This window comes from Myxocyprinus asiaticus, chromosome 32 (genome assembly GCF_019703515.2).
Source record: "Myxocyprinus asiaticus isolate MX2 ecotype Aquarium Trade chromosome 32, UBuf_Myxa_2, whole genome shotgun sequence".
Lineage (NCBI taxonomy): Eukaryota > Metazoa > Chordata > Actinopteri > Cypriniformes > Catostomidae > Myxocyprinus > Myxocyprinus asiaticus.
Window position 1 is genome coordinate 23769622 of NC_059375.1, and position 23435 is coordinate 23793056.

A 23435-nucleotide genomic window follows, 5' to 3' on the forward strand; every position below is an offset into this window, starting at 1 on the left:
TGGTTCTGATCCCACAAAATGCCCAGGTGGATCCTCTCCCCTCCATCTGCTCTAATACAATGGTCTCCAAGTGTGTCTGTTTGTGTGTGCGTGTCTTTGGAGTAGGGATGTGCAAAACTACCAATTTTCATAATCTAATAGTCAGTCAGTTGTTTGAACAATTAGTTGACTAGTCGGTGTTGGGGATCCCTCCACGCACAGCATGTGGCAAGAGTGTCAAAAGCAGTTGTAGAGCACATGCGTCGAACGCGTTCCTATTCATTGCAGTCAAAAAAATATTCTCAGAAAGGCAATGTGGTCGGCCAGATGCGATCCGATCGGAATGCACAAAAACGAAGTATACCTGGACCTTTAAGGATCATGTATAATTATGCTCCGTTAGGGTCACCTGACCCCGATCACACATGTTTCAGAGGAATATACGGACGCTAAGCGCAGCATTTCAACATAGTGACTAATGAATATTCAACAAATAAAGTAGCTTATTAGCTATAACATCATATTGCACAAAACTATCAAAGTAAGAAGAGAAAGAAATAAAAAAGGCTCCAATACAGAGCAGCATTATTATTAGAGCAGATGATTTCATGTACAAAAGGGATCGTTTTGAAATGTACTGTATTGTTTAGGGATGCTTCGATCGATTGGCCACCGATCGGTATCGGTTGATATTCACATCCTATGATTCGATCGGTGATCTGTAATTTGTTCGATTGCATAAACCGAGACTGTCCTCGCTGCGGACTGTATTTAATCCACTACATAGTCGATTTCCGTGACGTACTGTATGTTTTTAATGTGCATGCCCACAGCTACATATTTTATTAGATTCTCTTTACAAAATTATGTTATTTAGTGTTGTCAGTACGGCATACACGCAATTTTGTTTGACAGGTTATATTAGCCTAGTGGCAAACTAAAAGTTAGTAGTTTAACTACTGCCGGTAGATCTGTGTCTATATAAGCTTTAATGTATAAACTAATGTTTTATAAATTCATCCATGTTATAAATGTTTGTTTCTCTCTGATAGCATCAAAGTTTGGTGTTTATTTTAAATACTGGATATATGCAATGTTTTGTATTTTATCTCCACGAAACTGCTCTACTTGTGCCGTATCGTAATCGACCATTGCAGGATACATAAAGATAAATGTTTTCATCTTTTTATTATTTTTATTCAAGTAAGTCATATTTTATAACAATAGGCTATATGTGTTGTCCATAATCCACATAACTTCGTTTTGGAAATAAAAATCTACTGGCCTACACATTTTCATTTCTTTTTATCCTTTTTGTTTTGTAAGGTTTAGAGACTGAAAATATCTATCTGTAATGGTATAATTATTCTCTTGTCTTATAGAGACGTTGTTAGATGTGTAAAAGCAGTCATTGGCGTGTAATTATCATTAATGGATGAATCAAATAAAGGCTATATATTTCTTTGTCCCTCTGTGATAGGGATGCACCAATCCGAAACCTGGATCGGTATCGGCTCCGATACTGATGTTTTTAAACGGATCGGGTATCGGTCCAACAAGCCCGATCCAAATCCGATACTGTGTGTTAGTCATGTTCGTTACTGTCAAGCTAAAAAAATGACATAAAAGAACCATGAAAACACAATTAAAGTAGTTCATATGACTCATGCATTTTATTCAAAGCCACTTGAAGATGTGCGATAGCTCTGTGAACCACAAAAGGCTGTGTTTAATAAGTAAATATATAAAATTTTCAGGAACAGCTTCAGCGCTACTCACGAACAACATTTCAGATGTAGATGCTCAATAGTTTGGTTCACTTATAATATGCATTTAGAATGGCACTGGAGGTGCATTTTTACCAGAATTTGTATAAGAAGCTAATTAAACTACTGTGAATTTTCCTACAAACAAACACATACAGGACTTCCTGGAGAGTTCAGAATGTCAAAATAAAAGCGTGAGAGTTTGAAAGTTAAAGGTGTCATGGAGAGACTCACGGAGGCAGAGATATGAACTCAGTAGCAGGGTTTATTGAACAGATGATTGAAACAGTGATGTAAACATTGTGAGTAAATATCCAGACAGGATATAGACACGATGAACAGATAACTCACAACAGTCTTATGATACTTACAGGCATTAATGAGACACAGGTATGTTTGACGTAGTAGAAAGGCGTGGAGTCTCAGAGATACTATCGATGAGAACAGACAAAGAGTGTGTGTGAAAGCGGGGTATATATGCAGTCCTTGATTTGCCACTAATGATATGCAGGTGTGTGTAATCAGAACTCAGGGGAGAGTGAGTACTGACGGCAGTGAGGAATAGAGAGAGAGAGAGACCGGTGGATCCGTGACAAAAGGTGCACTATTTAGATATATTACTATATATTACTATTATAATATATTATTATTATTATCATTTGTTTACAAATGATAATATTTAAGTTTAATGGGTTCCAAAAAATAACTGTGTGAATGAAAAGTGAGCTGATATCTTATAACTAAATAAAACAAATAAAAAAATAAATAAAAAAAAGAGATCTGAATCCTTTAAAGTCCAGATACAAGTTGAAAAATTTTGCACCACAAATAAATAAATAAATAAATAAATAAATTAAAAACGGCTTCCTTTCTACAGATGATTTATACTGGAATTACTGTTAATTTTAACATTATCCAATATACTAGTTAATAATAAAGTTTTTCTTAATAAGCTATACATTTATATTGAAATAATGTGTAGTTAGAGGTTTGTGTTTCTTTACATATTAAAGATACACCCAGTTAGTTCCACACAATAATGTAAAGATATTCTAAACTGATTATGCAAAAAAACAACAACACTGGGATCGGATCGGATTGGGATCAGTATCGGCCAATACTGAGATTTCCAATATCGGAATCGGATTGGAAGAGAAAAAGTGGTATCGGTGCATCCCTACACTGTGATATACCTGACAGAGTATAAATACGATTTTAATCCCAAATTATATTAAAGAAGAAATAGGACAGTAAAGGCTATGTTCCCGAAAATAAATCAAACAAATAAAAAAAACATATAATAGTCATCACCCTTACCAAACTAATTCACTCCAAATACTCTTTGAAGACTAAAATCCCCAATGCTCAAAAGTTATTAGAACAATATACTATACTAATATAAAAAAAAGTTTAAGGAAATACAATCATCATTGCACTCTCTCACTTTTTATTTATACATAACACTACATACTGTCCATGCTGAATAAAATGTTTGCCTTAAAACATCCAATATATCACGGCTCCGAGTGTTTAAACCATGGATTTAATCCACTACGTAATGGATGTCCGTGACGTAGTCGATGAACTCCACTACGTCATCGTGCTACAGTCCTCAGCAAGTACCTCTTGCATAAACCGATCGCTCTTGTCGCAAAAGATGCACGGCTCCTTTAAGACATCAGCAGCACTGTCATGACATCATGTCATGAGTGTGGGGAATACTGGCATAGTGTTGTAAGACAGCAAACTTGATTCAGCAGTTAAGAACTTTGCAGTAGGAGAGGTATGGCGTAAATGAAAAGTATGTGTACTGTACTGGTAATGTAATGGTCCTTATTATCGTTCATGGCGGCAGCTTCTCAGTCTCCACCGGTCATAGGCATCTCAGTAATTACACGAGTTACAAGATGTGGTTTATTTCAAACATCTTTATTAAATATCTCTCAATTAAATGGCATTAACAATAGTAGCTCTGGCAGAGTCCAGAAACATGCGCTCTTTCTCTGCTTTCCTTACTATGGGAGACGGGTCCCGCCACGCAATAAAAAAAGAGCTTATTTTGACTTTTTAGCTCACAATTGTGACTTTTTTTCTTCACAGATGCGAGATATAAAGTTGCAGTTACATGATATAAAGTCGCAGTTACGCGATATAAAGTCGAAATTGCGTTATATAAAGTCGCAATTGTGAGTTTTTTATCTTGCAGTTGTGAGTTTATATCATGTAATTGCAACTTTATTTTTGCATTTGTGGCTTTTTAAGTGCATGTCTCGTCTTTCCCTGCGTTCCAAACAGGCTAAATCACCCTCTACATAAATCACCTACTACATATCATATTTTCCCAATATGTGCAATTATATGTATAGTTTTCAATTATTTTAGGGGAAAAAAATCACTAAAATTCTCCAAGATGTTATCACATGCCAAAGTTTGTTTCCAGTGTGCTGCATGACTATGTACAGGTCTTATTTTTCTAATATCTTATTATACGAACAGTATACAGTATACAGCATTCATTAAAAAAATAACTTAAATTCATTTAAATCATATTTTGACATTCCAAAGGTTGTAGTAGGTTCCCAGCGATTAGACTGACTCACTACAGTGGGGGTGTCAAACGTGCGGCCCGTGGGCCAAATGTGGCCAGCTTAGTACTCCAATGTGGCCTGCGGGATGATTTTAGGGGAAAAAATGCTTTAAAACATCCACGTTGATATAGCCTATTACATCGTTATGATGATATTTTTCATCCACAGCAGGGCAAACAAACATTTTAGTTTGCGGTGTTACATGGATGATAGCCTATAACTTGCATCATCAGTGGAAAACAGTCCCATGACAACCCATCCCACTGTGAAGTTTGTGCAAGTTTCTCGGCAATAATGACAACATGGACCAGTATAAGAACACATTTTAGAGGTAATAACTTTTCAATTAATTCCAGAATTCTTATGTTTACTAAGCGGGTTTGTAATTTAAAGTACGAACAGTTTATTTGTGTTAATGTTCGGTTCTAAACGGTTTATATAAGATAAAGCTATCCAGCCCAGAGCAGTGAGTTTTTTTAATTTATTTATTTATTTTTTTTATATTGTTGCTTGAATAAAACTAAGTCTTTGCACTCTGTCATGCCAAAATGAAACAAAAACAGTTTTTCAGTCATTAGCCCACACTTTTTTTTTTTTCAAATGATTTAAATTAAGTTAACTTAAGTTCAGATAGACAGTTTTTGTAATAAATGGTTTTATAATTTTAAAACAAGATATATATATACATATATAGGCCTTCAGTGCGATTCATGCCATTAAGAAAACACAGTTTCACAATGAATAAGACACTGTATGCCTATAATACATTATGTGGCTGTCAACTAATAATACCAATTGAAATTTTAAAAGCACGTCCATGCACAAAAGCCAGAACCAAGAGGTCTAATACCAAGAAAAAGCTCTCTAATAATATTTGCGATTTAAATTTTGCTTGCAATAAATTTTGTTTCGTCAGGGTACACGGTTACTTTTCAAAAGTTGAACTGACACTGAATGCTCAAGCAGCCTAATTTACACTTAGAAAACTCCTGATGTTGCTATAACAATGCAAAAAGCATTTACCAATTTGCTTGAGGTGAAAATCAGTCCTCCTTTCCTGTTTAATTAATCAATCACACGATCATGCAGAACATCTCAGGTTTTTAAATCCATAAGGATATCTTTCTCAATGGTGATGTGGCAGTGACAGCTGTCTCGTCAGCAAGATCTCGCGCTCTTCACTTTCAAATTACGTTCATCACTTAAAGCGATTGCGTCACTCAAGGCCAGCTAGAAGGCCTCAACTGGGACATATCCTAAAGACCACACCCACAAGAAGAAATAAATCAATCTGATTGGCTGATGAATCTGACAATCTGACATTAGATACGCATTCATTTGCACTGTTGAGGGATTCTGTGGAAATTCTGAAGGCCTGACGGGGTGGAGCTCAGACTCACGTGCTGCTTCGGGCATGCGATTTGTGAAACAGTTGTTACACTTTGCTTGTAAGCATCGAGGAGTAAATTTTGACTGGATAAACGTTTTGTTTTTTGCTATTCGTTTGTAGATGAATTAAGAGTGGAAAGCGATTAAAAATACAGAAAGGTCAATGAGAATGAAAGAATGAAAAAATATTTATTTATTAGGCATGTTACTTCAGCAGAGAAGGCTTTGCTGGCCCTAAGAAATCGCCACTGATATATATTGTATATATGAATGTATTAACAGTTCAGCCCTCATACAGTGATGCTTAGTCCAGTCCGGCCCTCGACCTAAAATGAGTTTGACACCCCTGCACTACAGGTAAGATTATTACAGTAAGTCCAATTGTATGAATACAGTATTCAGTTATTTTAGAAAAGAAATCACTCAAATTCAATAAAATGTTTTTGAATGAATCACTGATCAATGATCCTGATCACTGACTTACTACATTTCAAATATTGCCATAATGTCCAAATATACGAATATATACCAAATATACAGTTTAAAATCATCATTTATAAAAATTCGTTAAGGCTGGGTTTGAGTTAGGATTACACTGTTTTCTTTTTGCTATGTGAGACAAACACTGCAACCATAACAGTGTTGTTCAAAATAAAACAAACACTAACAAACAGTAGACATAATATAAAATAAAACTTCCATCAAACTTAACCCTAGCCCTCACTTAACCCTATATCAACCCTAACCCCAGCTCAAAAAGGATGTATGACGCAGCTGGGCACTTGAAGTCTACAGCCTTAAGAATGTGCCAATGTCATTTAGGTGAATTTTTGGTAGTTTTGTTTTTAATCATTAAATACTGCATCAGTATAATAGCACATGCTGGCAAAATTTTACATGTAGTCAGTCTACCCACTGGGAGCCTACTAACCTTAACTACAACTTAAGTGGCATAGGGGGGCCTGAGTAGCTCAACAAGTAAAGACGCTGACTGCCACACCTGAAGTCAAATCCAGGGTGTGCTGAATGACTCCAGTCAGGCTTCCTAAGCAACCAATTGGCCCGGTTGCTAGGGTGGGTAGAGTCATGTTGGGTTAACCTCCTCGTGGTCGCTGTAATGTGGTTCTCGCTCTCGGTGGGTGAGTTGTGTGTATACCGTGGAGAATAGCGTGAAGCCTCAACACGTGCCATGTCTCCGTGGTAATGCGCTCAACAAGCCATGTGATAAGATGCGTGGATTGACGGTCTCAGACGCGGAGGCAACTGAGATTTGTCCTCCGCCACCCAGATTGAGGCGAGTCACTATGCCACCACAAGGACTTAAAGCGCATTGGGAATTGGGCATTCCAAATTGGGGAGAAAAGGGGAGAAAAAAAAACTAAAAAACAAGTGGCATAGAATGGGAAAATATAATTTTGGTGAATTTTAGTGATTTTTGTATATATTTTTAAAGCAATTAATGACTGTATCTGTATAATTAGAGATACGTGACGAATATGACCTGTCATGCATCCACTTCAAGAGCCTACTACCACTGCTGAAATGTGAAAGAATGATAATTTAGTGAATTTTAGTGCATTTTTTTATTTTTTATTTTTTATTTTTTTCTAAAATAATTGAATAGTGTATAAGTATCATTAGACATATGGAAAAATAAAGCCTGTAGAAAGTCATGCACCCCACTAGGAGCCTAATACAACCTTTGGAATGTGAAATACAGTATCATTTTGGTGAATTTTAGTGAATTGTTATTTACAATTCTAGTTAATTTTTATTTACAATAATTTTATACTGTATACGTATGTACAGTATATTTAGTCATATTGAAAAATTAAGACCTGTAGTAAGTCAGTATATCCACTGGGTATTTACTACAACCTTTGGATTTTGAAAATAACATTTTGGTGATTTTCTTTTCTAAAATAATTGAATACTGTATTCATACAGTTGGACTTATTGTAATATGACCTGTAGTAAGTCAGTCTATCCACTTGGAACAACCTTTGGATTGTGAAAATACATTTTTGTGAATTCAGTTTTTTCCTAATTGAATACTGTATTCATACATTTGGACTTACTGTAATAATATCACATGTAGTAAGTCAGTCTATCCACTGGGAACTTACTACAACCTTTGGAAGGTAAAAAGAAAATGTTTGTGGATTTTAATGATTTTTATTTTTTAAATAATTGAATATTCATAAAATTGGATTTACTGTTATAAATGTACCTGTAGTAAGTCAGTCTATCCACTGGGAACCTACTACAACCTTTGATATGTGAAAATATAATTTCAGTGAATTTAAGTGAATTGTTTTTTATTTTGTATTTTTTGTGAATACTGTATATGTATACTGTATACGTATAATAAGACATTGGAAAAATAAGACCTGTAGTTAGTCATGCAGCACTCTGGAAACAACCGTAGGAATGTGAAAATGACAAATTGGTGTATTTGAGTGATTTTTTTCCTGAAATAATTGAAAACTATACATATAATTGCACATATTGGGAAAATATAGCATGTAGTAAATCAGTCTATCCACTGGCAGCCTATTACAACCTTCAGAATCTTAAAATGTATTTTCACAGTTTTTATATATATATATAACTTATATATAATAGGCATATGTCAGTTGATTGAATGCTTGGAAATGTTTTAGCGTAGTTGGTGGAATTTTCAGATGATCCCTTATGAACGCTAGGCAATGAAAGCCCATCCGAGCGTATGCAGGCTTTATTCTGTAGCTACAACAAACGTTGACTGTTTTAAGTCAAATGCTTTATGCCCGTATAGTATCAGGGCTACAGACTAAAAAAATTACTAAGGAGCCATTGGCTCCTAAACTGAAACTTTTAGGAGCTAAATGGCTGTTTTAGTTGCCACATCACAGAATTTCTCAATTTAGATTGTTGTTCAAAATCAAGATAGAAAGCCAAAGAAAAGACAGCTGATAGATCATTAATCGGGTGTTTAATATATATACTGTATAGTTGAGTGCAAAAATTAGCTTTCCCCTTTGTCTCATAAGTTTTCACACCCCTTTCAGAATTTATGCAAATATAAGAGATAAAATATATTTTATTTAGTACTGCCCTTCAGAATCTACATAACCGGTATTTACATAAAGTATAATATGCATATAGTAGTGTGTTGCCTTCTTGAGCATCAGTGAATGTTTGCACCTTGTGTAATAGTTGTGTATGAGTCCCTCAATGGTCCTAAGTATAAAAAGATGGATATCACATCACAAATAAATAAATTATGGGAGTGCATATATTAAACAGATTTTATATATTATGCATATACAGCTCTGGAAAAGATTAAGAGACCACTGCAAAATTGTCAGTTTCTCTGGATTTACTATTTACAGGTATGTGTTTGAGTAAAATGAAAATTTTTGTTTTATTCTATAAAGTAATGACAACATTTCTCCCAAATTCCCAATAAAAATATTGTCATTTAGAGCATTTATTTGCAGAAAATGACAACTGGTCAAAACAAAAATAAAAGATGCAGTGTTTTCAGTCCTCGAATAGTGCAAAGAAAACAAGTTCATATTAATTTTTAAACAACACAATACTAACGTTTTAACTTAAGAAGAGTTCAGAAATCAAAATTTGGTGGAATAACCGTGATGTTCAATCACAGCTTTCATGCGTCTTGGCATGCTCTCTCTTTCACATTGCTTTTGGGTGACTTTATGCCACTCCTGCTGCAAAAATTAAAGCAGCTCAGCTTTGTTTGATGTCTTGTGGCCATGCATCTTCCTCTCGATCACATTCCGGAGGTTTTCAGTGGGGTTCAGGTCTGGAGATTGGGCTGGCCATGACAGGGTCTTGATCTGGAGGTCCTCCATCCACACCTCGATTGACCTGGCAGTGTGGCATGGAGCATTGTCCTGCTGGAAAAACCAATCCTCAGAGTTGGGGAACATTGTCAGAGCAGAAGGAAGCTTTTGGAAGTTTTCTTCCAGGATAACCTTGTATGTGGCTTGATTCATGCGTCCTTCACAAAGATGAATCTGCCTGAATCCAGCCTTGCTGAAGCACCCCCAAATCATCACCGATCCTCTACCTGGTCGTCTAATGGTTTGACGGAGACCTGGAGAGGCCTTCAAGCCACAGTGTCTCACACCCACTGTGCAATTTGGTGGAGGATCGGTGATGAGACTGGTAGAGAGCATGCTAAGACGCATGTGATGCAGTGATTGAAAATCAGGGTTATTCCTCCAAATATTGATTTCTGAACTCTTCCTAAGTTAAAACATTAGTATTATGGTGTTTAAAAATGAATATGAACTTGTTTTCTTTGCATTATTCGAGGTCTGAAAACACAGCATCTTTTTTGTTATTTTGACCAGTTGTCATTTTTTGCAACTAAATGCTCTATTATGACAATATTTTTATTTGGGAGAAATGTTGTCATTACTTTATAGAATAAAACATTTTCATTTCACACTATTTTTTTAATGCTGTTAACGCATGTCCTTATATGACCTTTTTAATAAACCATGCATTGACCGTCGTGAAAGCAGATGGTGGGAGACATTATGCTGAGATCTGTGCCAAGCATTTTATCAATGTAGCAAAGCAGGGGAACATTTACAATGAAGCACACAAAAAACAGAGTTAGATAGTGCTTGTAACATGATTGCAGTGGCCATTTGAACACCTGCCTTGCACTGCGCACCAGAGTTTTAGTGCTGGCCAACGTGTCCAGGAATGATTACGTTTGCTCATCTCTAAGCATGTACATTTGAAGCTCTATTAATTCAGGTGTTACACTAAAATACTTCGAATCTGCTCGTAATATCATGTTTGTCCTTAGATTAAATGCAAGTATAATTAAGAGAAACGGTGCGCATTTTAAGCGCTTTCTTTTCCTTTTTTTACTTTTTGTGCTATATCATGCATTAATACACTGACATAGGCCTAATGATTAATGTGTCTTTATCCCAGAGTCTCTCCCGCGAAATCCAAACACAAGTGGTCAAAAAAAGAAGCATAATACGACCAGTTATAACGGTGATGTGTCTCTTGTCCACTTCTGTTTGAATCACCCCAAACGGGTGTGAGCTGTTCTTTTATGTTGTTTGTTTACATGTTATTATGAATGAACACTCCTGTTGAGTTTGTGCATGAATTTCGGGATCTACTCACCTGTTAATCAATCGAGGTGCTAAAGGAAGAGTTTTAAACCGGCATGTGAGACAGGAATAACGCAGGCTGCTTTTCAACTTCGCATACTGTCGGGAAAGTCCTCCGTGGCAGCGTAGCGCAAACAATCTTTTAATTTGTCTGACATTTCCAGCTAAAGGAAACCCTGCTGTGCACAGTCTCCAAGATTCTGTCACAGTGTCTTGCATAATAGTGTGTTTGATAGTGCGCAAGCCAGTGTAGAACAGTAGAAGATGCTGGAACCCTGCAGGTAATCTACACTTTCATTAGCCCATTGAATCCCACCGAATGGGGTGAAAGGGGCCTAAAAGGAGTTGTTGATGTATTTTACACAGAGTTAATTCCACTGTGCTCCTCTAAACATTATTTCTGTTAAAACACCATAAAAGGAAGCAAATAAGTCCTGTCATAATACACATACAACTAATATATATATATATATATACAGGTGCATCTCAATAAATTAGAATGTCGTGGAAAAGTTCATTTATTTCAGTAATTCAACTCAAATTGTGAAACTCGTGTATTAAATAAATTCAATGCACACAGACTGAAGTAGTTTAAGTCTTTGGTTCTTTTAATTGTGATGATTTTGGCTCACATTTTACAAAAACCCACCAATTCACTATCCCAAAAAATTAGAATATGGTGACATGCCAATCAGCTAATCAACTCAAAACACCTGCAAAGGTTTCCTGAGCCTTCAAAATGGTCTCTCAGTTTGGTTCACTAGGCTACACAATCATGGGGAAGACTGCTGATCTGACAGTTGTCCAGAAGACAATCATTGACACCCTTCACAAGGAGGGTAAGCCACAAACATTCATTGCCAAAGAAGCTGGCTGTTCACAGAGTGCTGTATCCAAGCATGTTAACAGAAAGTTAAGTGGAAGGGAAAAGTGTGGAAGAAAAAGATGCACAACCAACCGAGAGAACCGCAGCCTTATGAGGATTGTCAAGCAAAATCGATTCAAGAATTTGGTTGAATTCACAAGGAATGGACTGAGGCTGGGGTCAAGGCATCAAGAGCCACCACACACAGACGTGTCAAGGAATTTGGCTACAGTTGTCGTATTCCTCTTGTTAAGCCACTCCTGAACCACAGACAACATCAGAGGCTAAGGAGAAGAAGGCTAAGGAGAAGAACTGGACTGTTGCCCAGTGGTCCAAAGTCCTCTTTTCAGATGAGAGCAAGTTTTGTATTTCATTTGGAAACCAAGGTCCTAGAGTCTGGAGGAAGGGTGGAGAAGCTCATAGCCCAAGTTGCTTGAAGTCCAGTGTTAAGTTTCCACAGTCTGTGATGATTTGGGGTGCAATGTCATCTGCTGGTGTTGGTCCATTGTGTTTTTTGAAAACCAAAGTCACTGCACCCGTTTACCAAGACATTTTGGAGCACTTCATGCTTCCTTCTGCTGACCAGCTTTTTAAAGATGCTGATTTCATTTTCCAGCAGGATTTGGCACCTGCCCACACTGCCAAAAGCACCAAAAGTTGGTTAAATGACCATGGTGTTGGTGTGCTTAACTGGCCAGCAAACTCACCAGACCTGAACCCCATAGAGAATCTATGGGGTATTGTCAAGAGGAAAATGAGAAACAAGAGACCAAAAAATGCAGATGAGCTGAAGGCCACTGTCAAAGAAACCTGGGCTTCCATACCACCTCAGCAGTGCCACAAACTGATCACCTCCATGCCACGCCGAATTGAGGCAGTAATTAAAGCGAAAGGAGCCCCTACCAAGTATTGAGTACATATACAGTAAATGAACATACTTTCCAGAAGGCCAACAGTTCACTAAAAATGTTTTTTTTATTGGTCTTATGATGTATTCTAATTTTTTGTGATGAATTGGTGGGTTTTTGTTAAATGTGAGCCAAAATCATCACAATTAAAAGAACCAAAGACTTAAACTACTTCAGTCTGTGTGCATTGAATTTATTTAATACACAAGTTTCACAATTTGAGTTGAATTACTGAAATAAATGAACTTTTCCATGACATTCTAATTTATTGAGATGCACTTGTATATATATAAAAAGCATATTTGTACACTCATGAGATATTGTGATTAATTGCGATTAACTACAAGAAAACATGCGATTAGTCGAGATTAAAAAAAATGTATATGACTGTTCTTATGCTCCCTAGACATTTACATTTAGAGAGCAATGCGATGACATTGTGTTCCCTTAAATTTAGTCCTTACATTTCCTTTAGTTGGTCTTAAAAAGGTCTTAAAATAGTCTTAAATTTAGCTTCATAAAACCTGCAGAAACCCTGCATATTAAATAAAAGGTTTTTAATAAGCCTTTTAAACTTTTTTGTCAGCAAAAACTAGGCAAAGTGATATTAGAGAAAAATTCAATTAATAGTGACAGCTCCTGATCGGAGCATCCATAGTATTGTTTGAGTCATCGCTTTGATTGCTGAAACAGTAGCATATAAGAGGACTAAACCTCAAGCAATAAAGAGACAACACTTCTTGTAGAGGGTTTTACCATTCTGACTGTTATTCACTGTTAAGCACAGCAAGATATCATAACGCAAAAACGCTCTCGGAGAAGTTGCGTCGCTTAATTTGAGAAATGTGTCTCCCAATAAAACCACCTCCACTAAAAAATATTAATGTTAGTAGTCGACCCCACTAATCGACTAGTCAGTTGTTGGATGATTAGTCGATTAGTCAACCACCCTGTCACATCTCTACTTTGGAGTGTGGGGTTTTCGAAAGAGGGGGCGTGGCTAATCAACGGCTAAGTCTGGTGGAAGTTCCAGAATGGCTAAAATCGCTTACAGCACCTTTAAACATCAAATATGTTCTGATTGGTTGTAATTGTGTCACATGGCGCAGTATTTTCACTTTCAGTGTGGACAGATAAATTACTTTGCTGGAAACTTGTGTCGCACTGGGTTAGGTTTATGTAAAATAAATGATTTGATTACAACAAAAAGCTAAGATGAATGAAATACAGTTGTTTTGCTGTGGGGCTATAGATTCAGCAATGGGGCATGAAACGCTGGTCTGTATTGAAAATGAAACTTAAAGTCTGTTTCCTGAAGCAGTCACACAAATTATGTGCAAAGTGAGTGATATAAATTCACCCTGTGTTTATTCCATCCAGGTAAGCGTTCACAGGCATCTCTGACAGAGAGACTGAAGAAAGTGGAGGAAGAATGTAAACTAAAAGAGGAGGAGCGAGTAAATCTGGAGCTGGAGCTGACGGAGGTGAAGGAAAGTCTGAAGAAAGCCCTGAATGGAGGTGTCACCCTGGGCTTGACCATTGAACCCAAAACGGGCAGCTCCAGCCCACAGGTCTGTAAAAACAGCTGCAATTTAGAGAGCTCTAATATAGAAGTGATGTCATTTAAACTGTAGGTTTATGCCATTTTCAGTTTTTGATGGGATGGGATGCTGGTGTCTGCACCAGTGTTTTAAATGATCTTAACTAGCTTCATTAAAAAAGACCATGCTTGTCAACCAGCTTCACCAGTCTGGTTTTGCTGGTGAAAAGCATGGCTATACTGGCCCACCAGCTAGACCAGCATCAAATCAGCACTAATCAGCCTAGACCAAAATGGGAATTGCATGCTTGTTAAGCTAGTTTTTAGGGTTGAAATGAAGAGCAAGTCTCAAAATGTGTGTCTGTCCATAGTCTCCAGTGTTAATGAGGCGAACGGTGGACAACTCGCCAATCTCCAGCTGTGACACCAGTGACACCGAGACCTGCTCTCTGCCAGTCAACAGCGCCTCTCTGCTGCGCCGCCAGACACAACAGAAAGCCTCTACTGTGCGAGGACACGTCCTCAGGAAAGCCAAGGTGAGTATCCACATGCAAAGATACAGTACATGCTTATTTTAGGCATTACACCAGCTATCAGCAGGTGACATCTGCCAATTCCGATGTAAAAGTATGATTTGTTTTCTATGCTTTGTTCCAAACCCGTATGATTTTCTTTCTCCTGTGGAACACAAAAGGAGATGTTAGGCAGAATGTTAGCCTCAGTCACTATTCACTTTCATTGTATGGAGAAAAATAAAAGATGCAATGAAAGTGAACGGTGACTTAGACTAACATTCTGCCTAACATCTTCTTTTGTGTTCCATGGGAGAAAGGAAGTCATATGGGTTTGGAACCTCATGAGGGTAAGTAAATGATGACAGATTTTTCATTTATGGGTGAACTATCCCTTTAATCCAACCGTGCATAATCTGTCCATTTACTTAAAGTTGTTTGCAGTGCGTAGATTTTCTATTATGCAGTCTTTCTAATGCTTTCTTTTCTTTGCAGGAATGGGAGATGAAATCTGGCACATAAATCCCTTTTCACCTTTCACTTTCATTATATCTATTTATTTAATTTTGTCCATATAGGAGTGATGTTGAAATTGAATTGACTGAACTATAGACCTATTTTCCAGAATATAAATAAATTCTGGAAGACATTGACTGAGTCCAGTGCCCAAGTAACCATCTATTTTGCTATTATCATCCAAACATTATCATTGGACCATGATTTGACCAGAGCTATTAATATGTACATTTACATTTATCGCTTTCATCCAAAATGGAAAAACACAAAAATTTGTGATATGAAAGCCTACAATATTGGCAGTGCCACAATGGACCCTTTTCACCGACTGTGTTGATGCGTTTCTACAGAGCCACTTAGAGGACAGGGTGGGAATTTTTTTTAATTTTTTTATCTTTTTTTTTATAGTTTTGTTTTCTCTCACAATAGTTTGCGTTCCCTCGCAATACATTTACCATGGTTTTACGACAGTAACCATATTTTAACCATAATATTCGTTGTGAAACCATAGTGATAATACAGGAAAGCGATGGTAATAAAAATAATAATAATAATTTTGTGTTTAATAAGATTTTACTATACAAATACCATAGTTTCATTATGGTTACTGTAGTAAAACCAAGGCTTTACTATATGTAACCATGGAAGTTTCTTTTTATTTATTTATTTTTTTTTTGCTGAAACATGGTTTTACTAATACTGTAGTAACCGTGATTGTAGTAACTGTGTGTGTGTGTGTGTGTGTGTGTGTGTGTTGTTTTTTTTGTGTGGTTTTTTTGGCGAAAATCATGGTTTGTAGTAACCATGAATGTTGTAGGATCACCCATTTTAAATTTTTTGGCAGAAGCCATGGCTTTACTATAGTAATATTGTAGTAACTAATAAAGTAACCATGTTTTTTTTGTTTTTTGGGGGGGGGGGTTAATCATGGTTAATCTTGTGGTTACTATGATTTTACCATGGTAGTTGTAGTAAAACCAGAATAACCACAAAATTATGATTTTTATCACCATGGTTTTCGTTTTCCTGTATTATTAATAAGTTTTTACTATGAATATCAAGGTTAAAATATGGTTACTGTATTAAAACAATGTACAGTAAAACCATGGTAAATGATTTGCAAGGGCACACAAAAATATCACAAGGAAACGCAAAAATATTGCGAAGGAACGCAAAACTTATTGTGTTGGCACGCAAAACTATTTAAGGGCCTCTGTTCTTTTTTGACTTATTCAGCAGCGTAAATCTTGCAAACATTTTTATGATTTCATTTTTTTCTTTTATTTTTTTATGTAAATTTATAACATTCTTGTTTGTGTTATATTACCTTGGCATAAAAAAAAAAAAATAGTCAAATACAGTTTCAAATACAGCTTATAAATGTCATGATCATCACTCATGATCATCTATTTTTGTTTTTTTGTTACACATTATTTTGCTGTCTGTGTTACACATATAACATGTTACTAAAATTAATTACTATAGTAATTATAACAATGTGTATTTACATGCAGCTGCACAGTATGTACAGTACATGTAGTTAATTAATACTACTTTGCACTTATGTAAATACACAGTAACCCAGACACTGTAAAATAAAGTGTGACCCTTTTTTTCCTTCTTTTGGAAAGTCGTGGAAATGTAGTAGTGGATTTTTTATTTTGTTGTTGGAGCAAATGGAAGCATAAAAATAACATTAGCTATGGAGTCCCGTACCGCAACAGAAGTTTAAACCTGCTATAGTTTATTTCCGTGTTCCAATACCGGAAATGTGAGAAGGGTTTATACCAAATCTCGTTAGTAAACCAGAATAGAACACAGCTAGGGCAACAGTGAAATTGTAGAAAAAAAGAGAAAAGACAAATTTGTAAACCATACAGAACTTGTCTTAAATGATGGTCCTTAACTACAATCTAAATGTGCATCCGGCATAATGTGAGGGAAGCTCACTGGTCTCAGTCGGTAATCACTTGCGTCTATAAAAAGTTTGTTTCTTTCTTCAACAAGAAGCCATTAATGGAAAACAAAATCTCCAAGTATTTATTTGTAAATGTTTAAGTGAATATAAGCCTCTCTGTGTTTGTCTGTGTTGATATTTAGCAATGCCTTTCATTTGGCTTCATGCAAGTCATAGAAAGCCACTACTATTGGGAATGGGGTAATTGATAATAAATGTAAACTACAGAACATGATCATTCCAAGTTTGTTCTGTAGAAAAAGTGAAATCTGTTTGAAAGTATTTTACCAGCCTCTTCTCCTGCTCTGTGTCTGGCCCATTAATTTTGGCTGGAACAGTTTCTATGGCAACAGCAGCCCATGGGGAACAGGGCAGCTCAGGCAAGGGTGTGGCCCTCCGTTGGCTGGCTGCTCTGGAAACTGGGCTTGAAAATACTGCTACACTTTCCCTTAATGCTCCACTGAACACACACTGCATGTATGAATTTGTACACCATCACCAGAACACTGCAATGCATCACTACACTGACAGATAAAGTACTGTATGGTAACACAAAGAAAACTGCATATGTGAAATGTCATTTTAGTTTTCAGACTTTTTAAAGGTTCAGATTCAATAGCTTTTCATATGCATGTCTAAGCACGAAGTAATCTGTAATGTCTGTAATGGCAGCGATCTTTAAAAAGTCTGAATGTTTCAAGTTGGTTTTTGAAAGAAACCTGCCCATACCTCTGTTACGCTGACATACAAAAAATGGTGCTTTTAAGCAATGCTTAAACTGTTCACTCCTTATTCAGCGTGATTATGGAGTTTTGGTGCTTTATTTAGACTTGAAGATTAGACTTTCATATTCATCTTCAAGGCACATTTATAAATGCTTATTTATCATGCAGTGAAGCTCAGCTTTTGATTTGAGGCTTCACATTTTCAAGCTATGTTACAAGCAGGCTTCAGCTATTTTCAAAGGCATGTGTAAATATAATTCTTTTTTCTACTTGGGCCCATAGATTTTCAGAGATGATCTTTGTCCAGTCATTTTGTAAACATCAGCACTGGATCAAGCTTTGTAATCAGTAGGTTTTTTCTGACAAAGAGAAGCCTCTTTGAGAATTAAGTCATGGCTCTTGCTTAAAGTAGTTGAGATGCTTCAGTTTTGCTGCACAACTACTAAATATTTGGTCGATGACTTGTCTTTTTCCTTTCTCACTCTGCTGAAATTAAGGTCAAATGTCATGGAATGTGAACAGTTTTGCTTCAAGGGTGGGAGAAGGTGGAAGTAAACAGGTTTCAACACTATTGTTTTTTTTGTTTGTTTTTTTTGCACCTTATGGATATTATATTAATTTTGCTGATGACTGTTACCAACTTGGCAACAAAAGGATTGTATATAGAAATTATTAAACTGCTTTTAAAATTAAGTTTGTGTTTATGACTATATGTTCAATGTGTCTATTATCTACTGTAAATGCAGTCTTACACCATAACATGCAACATTTTCCTGGATTTTTTTTAAAACTGCAATGATTTACAGTCTAGAGAGAGCAAGGCTGTGGGAAGTAGGCCTGGTGTCGAGATAATGGTTGTTCTTTTCTTTTTGTCAGTCTTTTTTTTAATAACCACATTAAAACATTTTAGATATGTTTTCCTAAAGACTGCTTGTGGAAGTCTTGAGAAATAATTTACAACACTGAATAGTGTCATCATTATTTATAAATCATGAGGGCCTTCATTTTAACTACCCCTGAACGCCAAGCCCCGTTTGGACTTTTTAACTATTGGAGCATCTAGCCGTGCATCTCATGGTAATGCTTTTGGTTTATTGTAAGCTGCTTCCAAGCAATTTATTATTAACAGTTGTCAGTACTTTTAAAGTTACACTGATAAGTTATACACTTGCTGCAAAAATGTAATCATCTATGTTCTTGTCTGATGTGTGCAAAGGGACCAGGTAGTTTCAAGACTGGCATACATTTGATTGATATTGTAGCGTGTTTATAGATTATGTGCGAGTGTTACGAATGCACTGATTATATAATGCACTAAGTTCGATTGTTCTTTCATGTTGGATGATAATGGGAAAGCCCAGTGCCCGTCCTCCCTATATGGAATATACGCAAATTGCGTAGGGCCCCGATCCGCAAGGGGGCCTCCACGCTGTCAAAGATGTTAAAAGCAGCTGAGTACTGGTATGTTACCATGCAAACAGCAGAGCTCCTTGATGCAAACATAACCATAACAGTAAAAATATATATAACATGCAAATATAAATGTCAAATGTAGAGGAGGCGTTGGGGGGATATTATAATTATTATAATTACATGTGCCAGCTAACGAGGTACGTAATGTAGGCATGGCTATGGCTAGCTACTACACGTCAGGAGCTGAAAAACCAGAAAAGTGAAACGATCAAGCAGGAAGGTATGGACTTCTATTATATTTAAAATTCTTATTTAATCTTTTACACTATCATTAGAAAGCTCAAACTTCAGATCTCAAGTTTCAATATTAGACAGTTGTTTTATGACAGAAATACCACATCAGAATAATTTCTTAATTTGTGTCAGACAGGGCCAGCCAGTCCTACAGGCGACGCCTAGGGCCCCGATGTGCCTGAAGGGGCCCCGCGAAGGCACAAACACGTGCAAACTAAATGAATAAGTCACAAGATTTAGTAACATTGATGACTTTCAATTTGAAATTTTCTGCAGCCTAATAGTTTTTAGAGCGAAACAACGTGCAACACACGTGTACCTGATCATTTAACATACAATTCACAATGATGATGAAAACTAAAAACAAGCTCTGAATAATCGCAAAAAGACAAATATCTGAAAGTTACAACAAATAAAATAACAGCAGTGTATCTAAAATCGTAAAGAAGTTAAGCAGTACACACTAAGCTGAATAATTTACTCATAACGCAAAGCATTACTGAGAACTGGAGTATTTCCTTTTCACAGTATTATCAGACACAGATCGCACCTAGCTGAATAATGCACACGCCTGACAGAAACGCAGGAAATAAGTTATGAAAAATATTGAGGCTTATTTTGTGTAAAGGATAGCAGAAACAGCGCTTGACAAATCATTAGGGCTTTTCACATTTTCTAAAGGATAATCTGGTGAAGAAATTCAGACCCTGTCGATATACAGATGCAAAAATCTCACATAGAGTGAACATATGAGCAATTCATCTGGAAAATAACCAAACCATCCTATCTGCAAATATCTCTGCTCTCTAAGAGGTATGTGTTTATTCTTTACATTTGTTTACAAATATATATTTCGAGGTGTTGTGTTTATAGGCCCTGTTTAAAATATGTAATTTTATTTATACATAATCCCCCCTCCACCACCCACCCACCGCACCCCACATTGCTGTAGTTACCTGATTTTCCCTGATGTTTTAACTTTTATTCACTATTGCACACATTCTGGCCAACCTTTAGTTTTCATTGAATTTGTTGCTCTAAATAAACATTTACACATATTGAATTTCAAGCATTGTCAGCATTGTCCTATACTATTAAAACTATCTAAAACTATATTAAACAGCATTTTCTCATTTTGTTTTACTTTAATGAGCAACACTTATGGTTTTATTTCTTAACATTAAGTAACTACATTAGTTAACATGAACTAACAATGAACAATACTTAATAATCTTAGTTAATGTAAATTTCTACATATACTAGTCTATTTTTAACATTAAAATTTTATAAGTTAACATAAGTTAATACAATATGAACTAACATGAACAAACAATAAATAATTGTAGTTTTATAAATTGACATTAGCCAAGATTAATAAATGCTGTAAAACTGTATTATAAATTGTTAATAATACCTAATGCAAACCTTGACGTAAAATGTTACCCAGTAATTATCAGACTTGCAGTTTCCATAACCTCATATTAATAGAGACATTGGTTTATTTGTACTTTTAGAAAATGGTTGAAAGGCGATCAAAATAAGGCGATAAAATGGTGACTTGTCACAGCACCTAAAATACACATATTCCCTTATGCATGCATGTACATTTTAGCCAAACATCTTCATGTTGGGAAAAAAAGCTACTGGACATGTTATTTGTCATCTACTGAGCTATACGGTATAGTGTTACTTTCTTAGTGCTTTCTATTTACAAAATATCACGTTTGCAGTGGTTCTTTGATGTTTTAAAGTTATGACAATTTTCACAACCGGGGGCCCATTTTCATGATTTCACCTAGGGCCCCACAAACCCACGGGCCGGCCCTGGTGTCAGGACTTCTCATCACAGCATGCTAAATCAAAACACGACATGTTTCAGGCTGTAATAAAGAAATGCACACACTTGTTCAGTCATGTCAATGCTTCAGTAAACAATATCCATTAGAACTTTAAGTCCAAAGTGTGCACATTTACAGAGATATTCTCATATGTTTACTTAGATTTCTTAAGAGAAATGTCTTTCATATTTCCTGGTAAATTTGCGATCGGAAAAACATGTAACGGTGATAATTTTTCAGACGCTAGCTGGCGCTAGGGCGTTATTTTTGGCTGTCAATCAAAATTTGATTTCAATTATTCCATTGTTCATTTGTCTTATATTAAATATTAGTATCTGTCTTTCATTCTTCATTAATCTTGTTCATTGTTTCATTGTTTGTAAAAACTTTGCCATTACTCCTCTGTAAAATTAGCGGATATCATTGCTTTGCACTGTTACCTGTTATACAGCCGAGAATAAATCTCAGAAAAGTAGAACGACTGCCCTCATTCATTAACAGTGATTGTTACAGTAATATAGTAGCCTATGTTATATTACAAGTTGACGTTATGCATGTAATAATAATAATAATAATAATAATAATAATAATAAAACGTTCGCTGAAACCTGCTCAAACTCTTTAAAAGTCGATTTTCACAACACCCACTGCACACTGTGTATTAAATAAAGTCTATTTGTCTGTGCCAGTGCTATATGCTGTCCTTAAAAACTATGTACACGCAAAAATGCACCTTCCACTACAGCACCCCCAACATAAATCATCTTCCCACGGCCCTGAGAGTGAATCTGATTCTCATGCTACTCTCAGACCTGTGGCAGCTCAGTCCACCAAGATTGTGTTACATGCCGTTTATAAAATAGTAGACTGGCCACTCTAGGCTAGAAGTTTGTGTTTCACATTGGTCTAGCCAAAGAGGTCTTATATATATATATAAGTTTGCTTTAATTATTTCTGACCAACAAATCTCAGTGACATTGGCGCTATAAAAGCAGTGGCTCGAACAATGGCGACCTCTTGCGGACGCAGGTAAAACTAAATCAATGTTCTGTCTGATTTAAAATGTCACTTTATTTTGAAAATATGATTATTTATAAACTTATTATTTGATTTGATTTAGACTGATTCCTTTGATCATTTAACCAGTATACTGCTGACTTTGATACCCTGGAATACAATGAAAACAATTATTCTTATCTCCTATATTTAAACCTTTACTGTGTATCGCGAATAAAGTTTCCCGGTGTCATTATTCAAGTGTAAATTACAAATGTCTGCACTTAGATAAAAAGTCCTGAAATTTCAATGAGACTCAGTAAATGGATAGTTCACCCAAAATGAGACTTATCTCATCATTTACTCTCCCTCATGTCATCCCTGATGTGTATGACTTTCTTTCATCTGCTGAACACAAAGATTTTTAGAAGAATATTTCAGCTCTGTAGGTCTATGCAATGTAAATGAATGGGGGCCAGAACTTTATAGCTCCAAAAAGCAAAAGCAGTATAAAAGTAATCCATATTACTCTGGTGGTTAAATCCATATCTTCAGAAGCGATATGATAGGTGAGAAACAGATCAATGAATAGTAATTTTGCAATATATGTATAAAATCATGAGCACTCACATTAAAATGAAGACTCCAGTCATATCAGTAACCTTTTAAAAGCATTTTTTTATTCAACATGGAGAGGGTCCTTATATGGGGGCTGCCATGTTAGAATCACAAGACCGGCCGAATACTACTCGCTTAATCTCAGTAACCGTCCCGTTATTTGACACTTTCACTCATTGATTAAAGTAATCATGGCTGACTGTGAATACTACATTTTTACAATGACATCTGAAACTGAAAACTTTTGATTTTAAATGATGCTGCATCCAAGCCGCTAAGTGTCAGTGTAAGTCCGAGATGACACAAAGACAAAAGTTACTGAGTGCACCTTTAAATCCTTTTTTATTATAATGTATCCTCCCTGCCAGTAGGTGGCGACAT

At 36.0% G+C, this 23435-nt stretch overlaps 1 protein-coding gene across 5 annotated transcripts in view; it reads left to right on the plus strand.

The window, feature by feature from the left end:
• afap1 (actin filament associated protein 1) overlaps positions 1 to 18602 on the plus strand; it is a 111626-nt gene extending 93024 nt beyond the window's left edge. For all 5 annotated transcript variants that reach the window (XM_051666459.1, XM_051666458.1, XM_051666460.1 and 2 more), the window contains 3 exons: positions 14026 to 14216; positions 14557 to 14721; positions 15193 to 18602. In XM_051666459.1, coding sequence (XP_051522419.1) covers positions 14026 to 14216; positions 14557 to 14721; positions 15193 to 15219 — 383 coding nt within the window. In that variant the 3' untranslated portion in view covers positions 15220 to 18602. The remainder of the gene's footprint in view (positions 1 to 14025; positions 14217 to 14556; positions 14722 to 15192) is intronic.
• Positions 18603 to 23435: the final 4833 nt, after the last annotated feature.